This window comes from Furipterus horrens, unplaced genomic scaffold (genome assembly GCF_987537825.1).
Source record: "Furipterus horrens unplaced genomic scaffold, mFurHor1.1.pri manual_scaffold_17, whole genome shotgun sequence".
Lineage (NCBI taxonomy): Eukaryota > Metazoa > Chordata > Mammalia > Chiroptera > Furipteridae > Furipterus > Furipterus horrens.
Window position 1 is genome coordinate 84,103,681 of NW_028327187.1, and position 13,956 is coordinate 84,117,636.

Here is a 13,956-nt window from a genome sequence, read left to right on the forward strand (position 1 = left end):
ACAGAAAAAGTAATTCTTGGTTTTATTCTTAATTTTATTTTTTGGTTTTTCAATTACAGTTGTCCCATTTTTCCCCTATAGCTCCCCCCCACCCAGCTCACCCCTTCTACCACAATGATATCCCTCCAAGTTGTCTTTGTCCATGAGTCACTTATACACGTTCCTTGACTCAACCCTTCCCTTATTTATCCCCCTTCTCTCCCTTCCCCTTCCCCCTATTGACTGGTATTCTGCTCCCTGTCCTATTTAGTTCATTTGTTTATGTTGTTCTTTAGTTTCCTGTATTAGGTGATATCATATGGTATTTTTCTTTCTTTGCCTGGCTTATTTCACTAAGCATAATTCTCTCTAGTTCCATCCATGTTGTCATAAATGGCAGGAGTTCCTTCTTTCTCTCTGCTGCATAGTATTCCATTCTGCAAATGTACCGCAGTTTTTTAATCCACTCATCTTCAGATGGGCACTTAGGCTGTTTGCAGCACTTAGCTATTGTAAACAGTGCTGCTATGAACATAGGGGTGCATAAGTTCTTTTGAATTAGGGTTTTAGGATTTTTCGGGTATAATCCTAACAGTGGAATCGCTGGTTCAAAAGGCAGTTCCATTTTTAGTTTTTTGAGGTAATTCCATACTGGTTCCCATAGTGGCTGCAGTAGTCTGCATTCCCACCAACAGTGCAGTAGGGTTCCCGTTTCTCCACATCCTCGCCAACACTTGTTGTTTGTTGATTTGTTGATGATGGCCATTCTGACTGGTGTAAAGTGGCATCTCATTGTGGTTTTTATTTGCATCTCTCTGATCGCTAGTGATGTGGAGCATTTTTTCATGTGTCTATGGACCTTCTGTGTGCCCTCTTCAGAGAAATGTTTGTTCAGGTCCTTTGCCCATTTTTTAATTGGGTTGTCTGTTTTCTTGATGTTGAGTTGTATAAGTTCTTTATATAATTTGGAGATCAGTCCCCTGTCTGAGATATCATTGGCAAATATGTTTTCCCATATGGTTGGTTTCCTTTTCATCTTGCTGATGTTTTCTTTTGCTGAGCAGAAACTTCTTAGTTTGATGTAGTCCCATTTCTTTATTTTTCCCTTTATTTCTCTTGCCTTAGGAGATATATCCGTGAAAATATTGTTCGGTGGGATATCTGAAAATTTCCTTCCTATGTTTCTCTCTAGGACTTTTATGGTGTCACGGCCTACATTTAAGTCTTTGATCCATCTTGAGTTTATTCTGGTGTGTGGTGTAAGTTGGTGGTCTAGTTTCATTTTTTTGCACGTCCCTGGCCAGTTCTCCCAGCACCATTTGTTAAAGAGACTCTTCTCACTCCATTTTATGTTCCTTCCTCCGAGAGGCCTCGGTTTATTTCTGGACTCTCTATTCTTTTCCATTGATCTATATGTCTGTTCTTATGCCAGTACCAGACTGTTTTGATCACAGTGCCTTTATAGTATAGTTTGGTGTCTGGTATTGTGATTCCTCCTGCTGTGTTCTTCTGTCTCAAGATTGCTTTTGCTATTCAGGGTCTTTTTTGGTTCCATATGAATTTTTGAAGTATTTGCTCTAGATCTGTGAAATATGTCATTGGTATTTTAATAGGGATTGCATTGAACCTGTAAATTGCTTTGGTTAGTAGGGCCATTTTGATGATGTTGATTCTTCCCATCCAAGAACATGGTATTTGCTTTTATTTATTTGTATCTTCCTTAATTTCTTTCTTCAATGTTATGTAATTTTCAGAGTACAGGTCTTTTATCTCTTTGGTTAAGTTTATTACTAGGTACTTTATTTTTCTTGTTGCTATAGTAAAAGGTATTTTCTTTTTTGTCTCTGTCTCTGCTATTTTATTGTTGGTGTACAGAAATGCCTTAGATTTCTGTATATTTATTTTGTACCCTGCTATTTTGCCAAATTCACTTATTATATCAAGCAGTCTTTTAGTTGAGTTTATAGGGTTTTCTGTGTATACTATCATGTCATCTGCATATAATGATAGTTTTACTTCTTTCCCAATTTGGATGCCTTTTATTTCTTTTTCTTGTCTGATTGCTGTGGCTAGGACTTCCAACACTATGTTGAATAGGAGTGGAGAGAGTGGACAGCCTTGTCTTGTTCCTGGTTTCAGGAGGAATGCTTTCAGTTTTTGTCGATTGAGTATGATTATTTTTTATTTTATTTATTTATTTGTTTTTCTTTTATTATTTGGTTTTTCAATTACAGTTGTCCCATTTTTCCCCCATTGCTCCCCCCTACCCAGCCCACCCCTTCTCCCCAATCATATCCATCCCCGTTGTCCATGTCCATGATTCATCCATACATGTTCCTTGACTAGTCCCTTCCCTTACTTATCCCCCTTCTCTCCCTCCCCCCTCCCCCCTATTGACTACTGTTGGCTTCAGGTTTCTCATATATAGCGTTAATTATGTTAAGGTATGCTCCCTCTATTCTCATTTTGCTGAGTGTTTTCATCATAAATGGGTTCTGTACTTTATCAAATGCTTTTTCTGCATCTATTGATATGATCATGTGATTTTTGCCTTTCATTTTGTTGATGTGGTGTATTATGTTTATTGATTTGAGAATATTAAACCATCCTTGCATCCCTGGGATAAATCCCACTTCATCGTGGTGTATGATCTTTCTAATGTGTTGCTGGATCCGGTTTGCCAGTATTTTGTTGAGGATTTTAGCATCTATGTTCATCAGCGATATTGGCCTGTAGTTTTCTTTCTTTGTTGTGTCTTGACCTGGTTTTGAGATTAGGGTAATACTGGCTTAATAGAAAGAGTTTGGGATTTTTCCCTCTTCTTGGATTTTTTGGAATAGTTTGAGGAGGGTAGAAGTTAGTTCTTCCCTAAATGTTTTGTAAAATTCGCCTGTGAAGCCATCCGGTCCAGGGCTTTTGTGTGCAGGGAGATTTTTGATGACTGTTTCAATTTCCTTCTTTGTTATTTGTCTGTTGAGACTTTCCACTTCTTCTTGATTCAGTTTTGGAAGGTTATATGTTTCTAGAAATTTGTCCATTTCTTTTAGGTTGTCAAATTACTTGCCATACAGTTGTTTGTAGTAATTTCTTAAAATCCTTTGTGTTTCTGTGGTACCAGTCGTGATTTCTCCTTTTTCATTTCTGATTTTGTTTATTTGGGTCTTCTCTCTTTTTTCTTGATGAGCCTGGCTAAAGGCTTGTTGATTTTGTTTATTTTTTCAAAAGCACCAGCTCCTAGTTTTGTTGATCTTTTGAATTGTTTGTTTGGTCTCTATGTCCTTTAATTCTATTCTGATCTTGATGATTTTCTTCCTTCTTCTTTCCCTAGGCTTTGTTTGTTGTTGTTCTAGTTCTTGTAGCTTTAGGGTTAGATTTTTTATTTGAGATTTTTCTATCCTTTTCAGATATGTCTGTATTGCTATGAACTTCCCTCTTAGGACTGCTTTTACTGTGTCCCATAGGTTTTGGGCTTTTGTGTGTTCATTATCATTAGTTTCTAGAAATTTCTTGATTTCTTCTTTGATGTCATTGTTAACACATTCATTATTTAATAGCATGTTCTTCATTCTCCATGAGTTTGGATGTCTTTGATTTTTTTTTCTGAGGTTGATTTTTAGTTTCAAGGCAGTGTGGTCTGAAAAGGTGCTTGATATGATTTCAATCTTCTTGAATTTGTAGAGGCTTGTTTTGTGTCCTATCATGTGGTCTATCTTTGAAAATGTCCCATGTGCATTTGAAAAGAATGTATATCTTGCTTCTTTGGGGTGGAAAATTCTATATATATATATCAGTTAGGTCCATGTGGTTTAGTGTGTTGTTCAATGCCTGTATATCCTTGGTGTTTCTTTGTTTTGATGATCTGTCTATTGTTGATAATGGAGTGTTGAAGTCCCCTACTATGAGTGTGTTGTTGTTGATATCCTTCTTGTGGTCTTCTAGTATTTTCTTTATGTATTTGGGTGTTCCTATGTTGGGTGCATATATGTTTATCAGTGTTATATCTTCTTGATGGATTGTTCCCTTAAGTATTATGAAATGTCCTTCTTTGTCTCTTTTTATTGCCCTTGCTTTGAAATCCGTTTTGTCTGATATAAGTATTGCTACCCCAGCTTGTTTTTCATGTCCATTTTCTTGGAATAGTTTTTTATATCCCTTTACTTTCAGTCTGTGTAAATCCTTTGTTTTGAGGTGTGTTTCTTGTAGACAGCAAATATGTGGGTCCTGTTTTCTTATTCATTTCGTTACCCTATGTCTTTTAATTGGAGCATTTAATCCATTTACATTTAAGGTTATTATTGATATATATTTATCCATTTCCCTTTGTACCTGTGTTCCTCTCCTCTTTTTTTTTTTTCTTTTTCTTAAAACATTCCCTTTAGCATCTCTTGAAATGTTAGTTTGGCGGAGATGTATTCTTTTAGTCTTCCTTTGTCTGAGAAACTCCTTATTTCACCTTCCATTTTGAATGAGAGCCTTGCTGGGTAGAGTATTCTAGGTTGCAGGTCTTGGTTTTTCATTGCTTGAAATATTTTTGACCATTCCCTTCTGGCTTGTAGTGTTTCTGTTGAGAAATCAGTTGATAGCTTTATTGGAGCTCCCTGGTATGTTATTTGCTGTTTTTCTCTTGCTGCTTTTAGGATTATCTCTTTGTCTTTGAATGTCGCCATTTTAATCATGATGTGCCTTGTAGTGGGTTGTTTGGGGTTCCTCTTCATTGGGACTCTCTGTGCTTCTTGAACTTGCATAACTTTTTCTCTCATCAGGTTGGGAAATTTTTCTGTCATTACTTCTCCTGTCAGCTTTTCTATTCCTCACTCCTCTTATTCTCCCTCTTTTATCCTGATGATCCTGATATTGTTTTTTCTCATGCTATCCTCTAATTTCCTTACATCTTGTTCATTTTTTTTCAATCTTTTTTAATTTTGTTATATTGCCTGGGAATTTTTTTCTTCATTGTCCTGTAACTCACTGATCCGATACTCTGCTTCGTTTAGCCTGCTTTTGATTGATTCTACTGTGTTTTTCAGTTCAGAGATTGTATTCTTCATTTCTTCCTGGTTCTTAATAATAGTTTCTATGTCCTTTTTTATGCTGGTGTAGTTGTCTGTAAGTTCCCTATAATTTTCTTGGAGCTGTTGGTAACTTCCTTGGAGGTTGTCGTAGTTGTTTTTGAGGTTGTTGAGTATATTGAGCTTCTTCACCACCATTGGTTTGAATTCCATGTCTGACATTTGGGCTATGTCTGTTCCATCTACCTCTCTTTCTGAGGATTCCTCTTTTCTTTTCATTGAGAGGTTGTTTCTGCATCTTACCATGTTGGATTCTTCTTTTTTGTTTTTGTTTTTGGGGTTTCTCTGCTTTGACTTCCCGCCTTTGTGGTATGAGATTCTTTATAGGAAATCTGGGGGTTCAGTGGTGCCGTCTCTTTCATCTCCTGAGCCTGATGTTCTTGGGGTACCCTTTATGTCATTTTTTTATGCTGTCTGGTTATATTTCAGATGCTCTTGGTGGGATCTTCCCTCTGGCAAGTTGATTGAGAGTCACTGTATCCACTTTGTCTTGAGTTCTTTTGTGGAGATGCTGTTAAAAGCATAAACACACAGCTCAGGTAGGAAACCCACACCCTCAAAAATATCCCCCACCCTCTATTTCTCTATTGTCAGCAATGAGCCACTATTAATATAAATATAGAGATGTTAGCGCTTTTATACTATAGGAATAATAGATAAGAATTGTTTTTAAGGAGCAAAAATATGATTTTTGAGAGAGGAGATTATAGATTAATAATAGTAGCAAGTAGTGTCGAGACTATGCAAGACAGTAGGTAATATTTACATTGTATGTTAATAATAATAAAAGAAAACGAGGGAAGAACACAGAATATAGTAAGAAAGTGGAATTGTATAGTATTCAATTTATATAGTAGTTATATTCTATTTATTTAGTGTGAAAGGGAGGCTAAACTGGACAGAGAAACAAATAAAAATTAAAGAGGAAAGATGAGAAGGAGATATGGTATGAAACAAATTAAAGAGAGTTTAAAAAATAGAAAAATAAAAGGAAAAATTAAAATTAAAATTAAAAATAGGAAATTTTAAAAAATTAAAATAAAATACAAATAAAAAAACTAAAATAGAAATAAAAAATTTTAAAAAAATACAAAAGGAGAGTTTTTGCTCAGTTCAGCCTTTGTATGTCGTCTTCTTTTTCTGGATCCACAGCTGGTCTAATGAGGCGAACCAGGGGTTCCTGTTTCTTGCAGCAGCGGTGTACACCCCCAGTGGCTAGCGTTCATTTGGTGCCTGTTTGAGCTGGCCAGGGTGCTTGTGCACACGTGCACATGGCGCGCAAGGTGGCCTTTGTGCTAGCCTCAGGCCTGCTGAGCCGTGACCCGGGAGTTGGTCTCTGGCCCCTTGGGGCAGGGCCCCTGACACTTGTGCATGGTGGAAGTGAGTGTCTGTAAGTCACCGCCACCCACTGTTCCAGCGCCGCAGCCGCCCGCCGTTCCCACACCAGCCTGAGCGGGCACAAGCAGAGCCCACGCAAGTGGTCTGTGCTCCAGCCTGGCGCCCACTGGGGCTGGCCAGGGGTGTTTACGCACAGTCTTCTGCATGCCCAGCAGGCCCTCCCTGCGCCCATTGGGGCACTGATCTTATGTCTGTTGGGGTGTGTCCAAGGGGCAACTGGATGCCCAGCCCTGCGCACCTGGACCAGTGAACGAGGGCACTTCCTTTGCGCGCCCATGTGACCCAAAGGGAGGGTTGGGGAATGGGCGAGCACACTTCTGCTCCTGCGCTCCTCAAGAATGTCCTATCACCCCTGACCTTTCCTCCCCTCTCTGCAGTACACAGGAAAAAAATATAAAGGAAAATCACGTTCTCACATGCACAGCAGTACGCTGTTTCTTGTCTTTCAGGGCCAGATGCCACCTGGCCCACTCCTGGCTCTGCCAGCGGGCAGAGATCCGTTCTCCTCCCGATTCCTCTCTAGGGAAGCCTGTGGTCACCAAAAAGCCTTTGTGTACTTCCAGCTGCAGCTTTGGGAGCCAACCCAGTCATAAATCCCGTCTCGTCCCTTTTTTCTCCGCTATCCTCACCAAACAGGTCAATCCCAGATGGTTTTCTCTAATCCAGCAGTGCCAAGGCTCGAGTCCTGCCAGTGTCTAGCTGCTCACTGGGATGTTCTGTCTGCAATTAGTCCAAACTACAAACGAGTCTCGGAGCCAAAAAGCGCAGCCTCCCCTTACTCCTCCACCATCTTCTCCAGCCAGAAAAAGTAATTCTAAGAGGGAAGTTTATGCTGTCAAATACTACATTAAAAGAGAAGGATCTCAAATAAAGAACCTAACTTTATACCTCAAGGAACCAGAAAAAGAACAAACTAAGCCTCGAGTTAGTAGAAGGAAAGAAATAAAGATTAGAGCAGAAATAAATGAAAAATACTAGAAAAAAATAGAAAAAACCCAACAATACTAAGAGTTGGTTTCTTTGAAAAGATAAATGAAATTGAAAAACTTTGGTGGGACTAAGAAAAAGAGAGGGAAGATTCCAGTCATCAGAAATGAGGAGTTCCAGTTAAGATGGAGACATTGGTGAACACGGCTTGCCTCCTCGCACAATCACAGCAAAAATTACAGCTAAACCACAAAAACAACTATTATCCAGGATCATCATAAAATCGAGCTGTATGGAAGTCTGACAACCAAGGAATTAAAGAAGTCATATTCATCTAGATGGTTAAGAGGGGCAGAGATGCAGAGACCTGTGGAGATGTATGGAGACATGAAGACCTGGAACAGGTGGTTCCACAACCACATGAGGTAAATAAAAATCAGGAGGGATACCTTGGGAACAAAGGATCCTAGTCTTACACCAGACCACCCAGACCAGGGGTCCAGTGCCAGGAAGATAAGTCCCCATAACTTCTGGCTGTAAAAACCAGTGCAGGTGGGGGTGGTGAAAGAAATTGTGGGATTCTCAGGTATCTTCTCTTAAAGGGCCCACAACAGACCTAGGACTTACACAGACTCACCAGGAGTACCAGGGTAGCAGCTGGAAAAGCACCAGTGGCATACTGGGGGAAACAGAAATGTCTGGCATCAGGGCAAGTGCTGGCGGACAGCTTCCTCCCAGAACAAACTCCATGGGCCAGGTAGTGGCATTGTCCCATTTCTGAGCTGTCCCTCATACAAAGTGGCGACACCATATTGAAGACTCCATCAACCTAGTTCACACGGGTTGCCCTGCCCTGGCGATTACCTAAGCCACGCCCCCATCCAACCTACCAGTGACCTTTTCTACAATAGGCCACACTACTAAGACAGGGAGTCAAAGTAGCCCTACCCAATACACAGAAACAAACACAGGGAGGCTGCCAAAATGAGACAAAGAAATATGGCCCAAATGAAAGAACAGAAAAAACTCCAGAAAAAGAACTAAACAAAATGGAGATAAGCAATCTATCAGATGCAGAGTTCAGAATTCTGGTTACCACGGTGCTCAAGGAACTCATTGGGTACTTCAACAGCATAAAAAAGACCCAGGCAGAAATGAAGTTTACACTAAGTGAAATAAAGAAAATTTTACAGTGAACCAGCAGTGGAGTGGATGAAGCCAATAATCAAACCAATGAATTGAAACATAAGGAAGAAGGAAAAAAAACATTCAATTGGTCCAGCAAGATGGAAAAAGAATCCAAAAAGACAAGGATAGGCTAAGGAGCTTCTGGAACAACTTCAAACATACCGACATTCTAATCATAGGGGTGCTGGAAGGAGAAGAGAAAGAGCACAAACTTGAAAACTTAGTTGAAAAAATAATGAAAAAAAAAAAAAAAAAAAAAAACCTTCCCTAATTTGGTGAGGAAAAAAGACATACAAGTCCAAGAAGCACGGAGAATCCCAAACAAGATGAACACAAAGAGGACAACATCATGACACATCGTGATTAAAATGCCAAAGGTTAAAGATAAAGAGAGAATCTAAAAGCAGCAAGAGAAAAGCAGATAGTTACCTACAAAGAATCCCCATAAGACTGTCAGCTGATTTCACAAAAGAAACTTTGCAGGCTAGAAGGTACTGACAAGAAGTATTCAGAGTGATGAAAAGCAAGGAAGGACCTACAACCTAGATTACTCTACCCAGCAAAGCTATCATTAAAAAAAGGCAGATAAAGTGCTTCCCCGACAAGGTAAAGCTAAAAGAGTTCATCATCACCAAGCCATTATTATATGATATGTTAAAGGGATTTGTTTAAGAAAACGAAGATCAAAACTATGAACATTAAAATGGCAATAAATTCACAACTATCAACAATTGAATCTAAAAAACAAACTAAGCAGACAAGCAGAACAGAAACAGAATCATAGATATGGAGATCATTTGGAGGGTTATCAGTTGGGAGGTGGAAAGGGGAGAATAAGGGAAAAGGTGCAGGGATTAAGAAGTACAAATCAGTAGGTACAGAATAGACAGGGGGATGTTAAGAACAGTATAGGAAATGGAGTAGCCAAAGAACTTATATGCATAACCCATGGACATGAACTAAGTGGGGAGGGGGATTGTTGGAGGGAATGGGGGTACTGGTTGGAGGGGGCAAAGGGGGAAAATTGGGACAACTGTAATAGCATAATCAATAAAATATATTAAATAAATAATAAATGGAAGAGGAGACATTACAACTGATACCACAGAAATACAAGGGGTCAAAAGAGACTGCTATAAATAATTATACACCTAAAATTGGACAACCTAGAAGAAATGGGTAAATTGCTTTTGTTACCTCTACTTGCATGTTCATAGCAACATTATTCACAGTAGTCAACATAGGAAAAAAAACCTAAATGTCAGTCAATGCATGAATGGATAAAGAAAATGTGTATAAATACAATGGAGTATTAGTCAGGCTTAGAAATAAAAGAAATTCTTCCATTTGGGATGACAAAATTTAATGTTAGAATACTGTCATGCATTATCAAGAGTTCTAGGATGAAAAGAGAAAGTTTGAGTCTGGTATATTACACTCGGACTGTTAATCAAAAATAAGCAAAAAAAAAAAAAAATAGGTGATTTTTTGGCATGCAAGGATTCAGAAAGTTTAGTTCCATGCTGACAGTGTAAGAAGGGGAGGGGGAACAACATAAGGGTCAAATGAAACAAAATCCAATTAAGGGGACAATGTTGAAGAAGCACTGATTTGTTATAACCCAGAAGTGAGCAAGATTAAATAGAAATTAAAAGAAGATCCTTTATTTAGGAAGACACTCAGATGTTCTCTTCTGACTAACAAAGTCCAAATGACAATGCATTACACTTCCTTTAATGGTGTTCTAACCACATTATTACAAATGCTGCTTATTGGTTTTTAACATTTAGGCTCAATCCATAGGCAAAGCATAGGAGAGTTACTTATTAGTTATAAAATAGAATGCAAATTTTATATATCTGCAGTATAAAATTAATTATAATAAAAATGAGAAAGGAAAAATGTTGAAAAGAAGAAGCAGGAGTGTAAATAAATTAAATTTGCTTTTCTTCATAGGAGGCCATTAAAAGCACCTGACTAAAGTTTATAAGTCAAAAATAAGAGAAAAATGTATTATATACAGTTGTAAGGGTAATTACCAAAACCACTGAGTGGGAGAGACTTGATATTTCATTTTTGCTCTTCCAACAATCTGAATATTTGAAAATTTATATGTAAATATTTTATTCTCTTTTAAAGATGTTATTAGAGGCCTTTCTGTATTTGAGGAATGGAGAGCTTGTCTTTGAACCACCTGAGGCAGGAAACTGAAAGGTAGCCTCTGAGTTCCCCTGTGACTCTTGTATTAGTTCTTCTAGAAATCCAGATGCTGTCAGCTTCTGAATTAAAGGTACAGGAGAACTGATAGGCCTGTAGAGGCTGTTCCAGGAATGTGGTTAGAGGATAGGGGCCAAAGGGAGTTTGTTCTATTTGTAAAGAAGTTCAGCAGTTCCCCGGCTGGGTGGCTCAGTTGGTTGAAGCATCTTCCCATACACCAAAAGTCTGTGGGTTCAATCTCCAGTCAGGTCACGTATGGAAGGCACCTAATCACTGTTTCTCTCTTTCTCTTCCTCCCTTCTGTCTCTAAAAATCAATAAATATATCCTTGGGTGAGGATTTAAAAAAAAAAAAAAAAGAATTTCACCAGAGCTCACACATCCTTTGTTGAGTAATTCCCAATTAGAAGCGTGCCCCTGGGTTTCTTTCTACCTCCACCTGTAAAGAAGCTTTTTCTTTCTTGTGCTATTCTAAATGAAGACAGGAAGCGATGGTGCTTGAAGTAGTCAGTCCCTTGGGTACAGGTGGTTGTGACAAATTCTCGCCTTCCTTTAAAGTCTCTTGGCTATTCCTGTATTTGAGGTGCCCATGTGAGTCTCCACCTTTTCTATATATTGCTTAGGCAGTGGGTATCAGAAATGGTCACAGCTCTATCATAATATAACATGTGCTTCATGGTACTTCCAATGCAATGCCATGCATTTGGCAGCACAAATATCTACACACTGACAAACCCTGAGCTCTCTACATGTTAGAGCAGAAGTCTCAACTGAGGGCAAGTTTGATTCTTAGGGGATATTTTTATTGTCACACCTGGGGAGGAGGTGATGGTGCTACTGGTATCTTGTGGGTAGAGGTCAGGGATGGTGCCGGACATCCTACAATGCAGGAAAGCCCCTTACAACAAAGAATGATCTGGCCCAACATGTCAATGGTGTTGAGGTTGGGAAAATCTGTGTTGGAGAGTCTGGGAAAGAGGCAGCAGGTAGAGTGAAGAATAGTCCTGTATGCGAAGTTGGGACATTTAGGTCCTAGTGACCTTCGTGAAATCATTTCAGTTTACCAAGTCCCAGTTTCCTCCTTTGTAGTAGCTCCAGGTTATATCTAAGGTCCTGTCTACCTTTACCATTTCCATCATGTGACCTCGGAGCAGTGGTTTAGCAAGTGTCCTTACAAAGAACCTGGGGCAGAGGGGACACAGGGGTTGTAACATCTCCTTCCACTCTAGGTGAACTATCTCCTGTTTCTAAGGTGTGAGCTGGTTGTGTGTCAAAAGCTGGAATGCCAATAGAAACCAAAATCCTCATTGGACATAGAAGGGAGAAGGGTATTCTGATTAATCAAATATTCTTTTTAACTGAAAATTGGGAATCACCAACCTGAGAGTTAACAATTAACACTAAAGGCTGATGGAGCATAATTTAATCTGTGATTCAGGCCCTAATTGATGTGGCTCAGTTGGTTGGGCATCAGCCCACAAAGCAAAAGGTCGCAGGTTCAATTCCTGGTCAGGGCACATGCCTGCATTGTGGGTTTTGTCTCGGTCGGGGAACGTATGAGAGGCAACCGATCAATGTTTCTCTCTCACATTAATGTTACTGTCCCTCTCTTTGTCCCTCTGTTTCCCTATCTCTAAAAAACTAGTAATAAAATAAAATAATAATCTTTGATTCAGACTATTGCCAATTACAAGTACTATCATACCTCAAAGATATTGCAGGTTCAGTTCTAGACCACTGCAATAAAGCAGTTCATAATATTTTTGCTGGTGGAGGGTCTTGCCTTCAGTTTGTAAAACGTGCAACATCTGTGAAGTGCAATAAGGAGAAACAATAAATCTAGGTATGCTTATATTTTCAGTACTGTACTGATAAAGTGGGGGAAAGAGGCTTTTTGTGGGTACAATGTCAGATGATTTAGTTGTTGGGATTTCGAAACATTTTGTTGGGGGTGTGTTTTCTTTGCAGATATTTTTCCTTAATTCTCTTTTTAAAGTTACTTGAAGCCCATCCTTACACACAGCGGCCCCCCATTAACCACAACTCTCCCAGCATGGTGTGGCTTGCTGGCTCGATGTCTGACCAGTCCTCAGGTGTATGACGTAAGTACATGTCAGGGCCGCATTCCTGTTCAGCCTCCAAATTCACAGATGTTGCTTCTCCAATAAGATTATTACAAATGCCCAACTTATGTATGCTTAATACATTTTGCACAGCAACAGAGAAACCTTTTACCAGGGTTATGGGACTTCTGAACATCAGCAGCTGTGATGTGGTAGAAAGAACACTGGATTTGGAATCAGAACAACTAGATTGGTATATTGAAAAGTTAGTATTATTATTTCCAATCCTGCTGATAGCTTATTTAATAAAGCTGTTTTTTTCTGAATGCTAATGATTTTCTCAGTTTGGATCTGTGTCTAAGGTGACTTTGTGGGTCATTTGTTTTTTTATTTTAATCTTCAGAAACAAAGGGCACTACCTGGCATCACCACTTGTCCCACTATTGAAGCTCCAAATGATTACACCCTTCAATCTTATGTTTTATTGGGTTTGCATATTTCTTTGCCTCCTGGCTCTGGCCTCTTTTAAACAGTTTCTAAAGCCTTCCATCTTGATTAGGTTTTATAATGGTCACTTTTCATGTCTATGTAATAGTATGAGAACTAACCCACTATTAGAACTTTATAAAAACCTTATCTAATCTGAAAGTTACAAGCTATTCCCTTGCTCATTGATTAGGGGCATCTGAACTAGTTTGAATTCAGCATAAACTCAGTAAACTACCAGACACTTAAAGTACCTCCCTCACCAGTTTGAGAGTCTGCTCAAGGTTTGCTTCCTGGGGTACTGTTTGGGCTGTGACCCTCCACAACCAGCCTAAGATGAGGTGACTTGAGCTACAAGCCAGAATTACCCTCCACACTGCTGCTGCTGCTTTGTGGCTGGAGTCCTGACAAGAGTCTTAGTTCCAGAGAGAGAGGGAGAGAGAATGGGAGGAAAGTCTTTGAAAACTTAACTGAGGAAGCCAAAGGGAAGAGAGTGGAGGGCCTCCCCATGGAGTGTAATGCTGGGTGATGGTCTCGGACTGGGCCACTGACATGGCTGTTTGACATACTGATGTGTGGTTCTCACTTATCACCTATATGGTGTTTGTGCATCAAGTTAACTTGGGAGAT

At 39.3% G+C, this 13,956-nt stretch overlaps 1 protein-coding gene across 1 annotated transcript in view; it reads left to right on the top strand.

Annotated features, from left to right (window-relative positions):
* Positions 1-13,956, top strand: part of SLC9A7 (solute carrier family 9 member A7) — a 174,611-nt gene that overhangs the window by 156,329 nt on the left and 4,326 nt on the right. Inside the window, exon 16 of the mRNA XM_090264238.1 lies at positions 12,774-12,879. Within this exon, the coding sequence (XP_090120364.1) occupies positions 12,774-12,879 (106 nt within the window). The remainder of the gene's footprint in view (positions 1-12,773; positions 12,880-13,956) is intronic.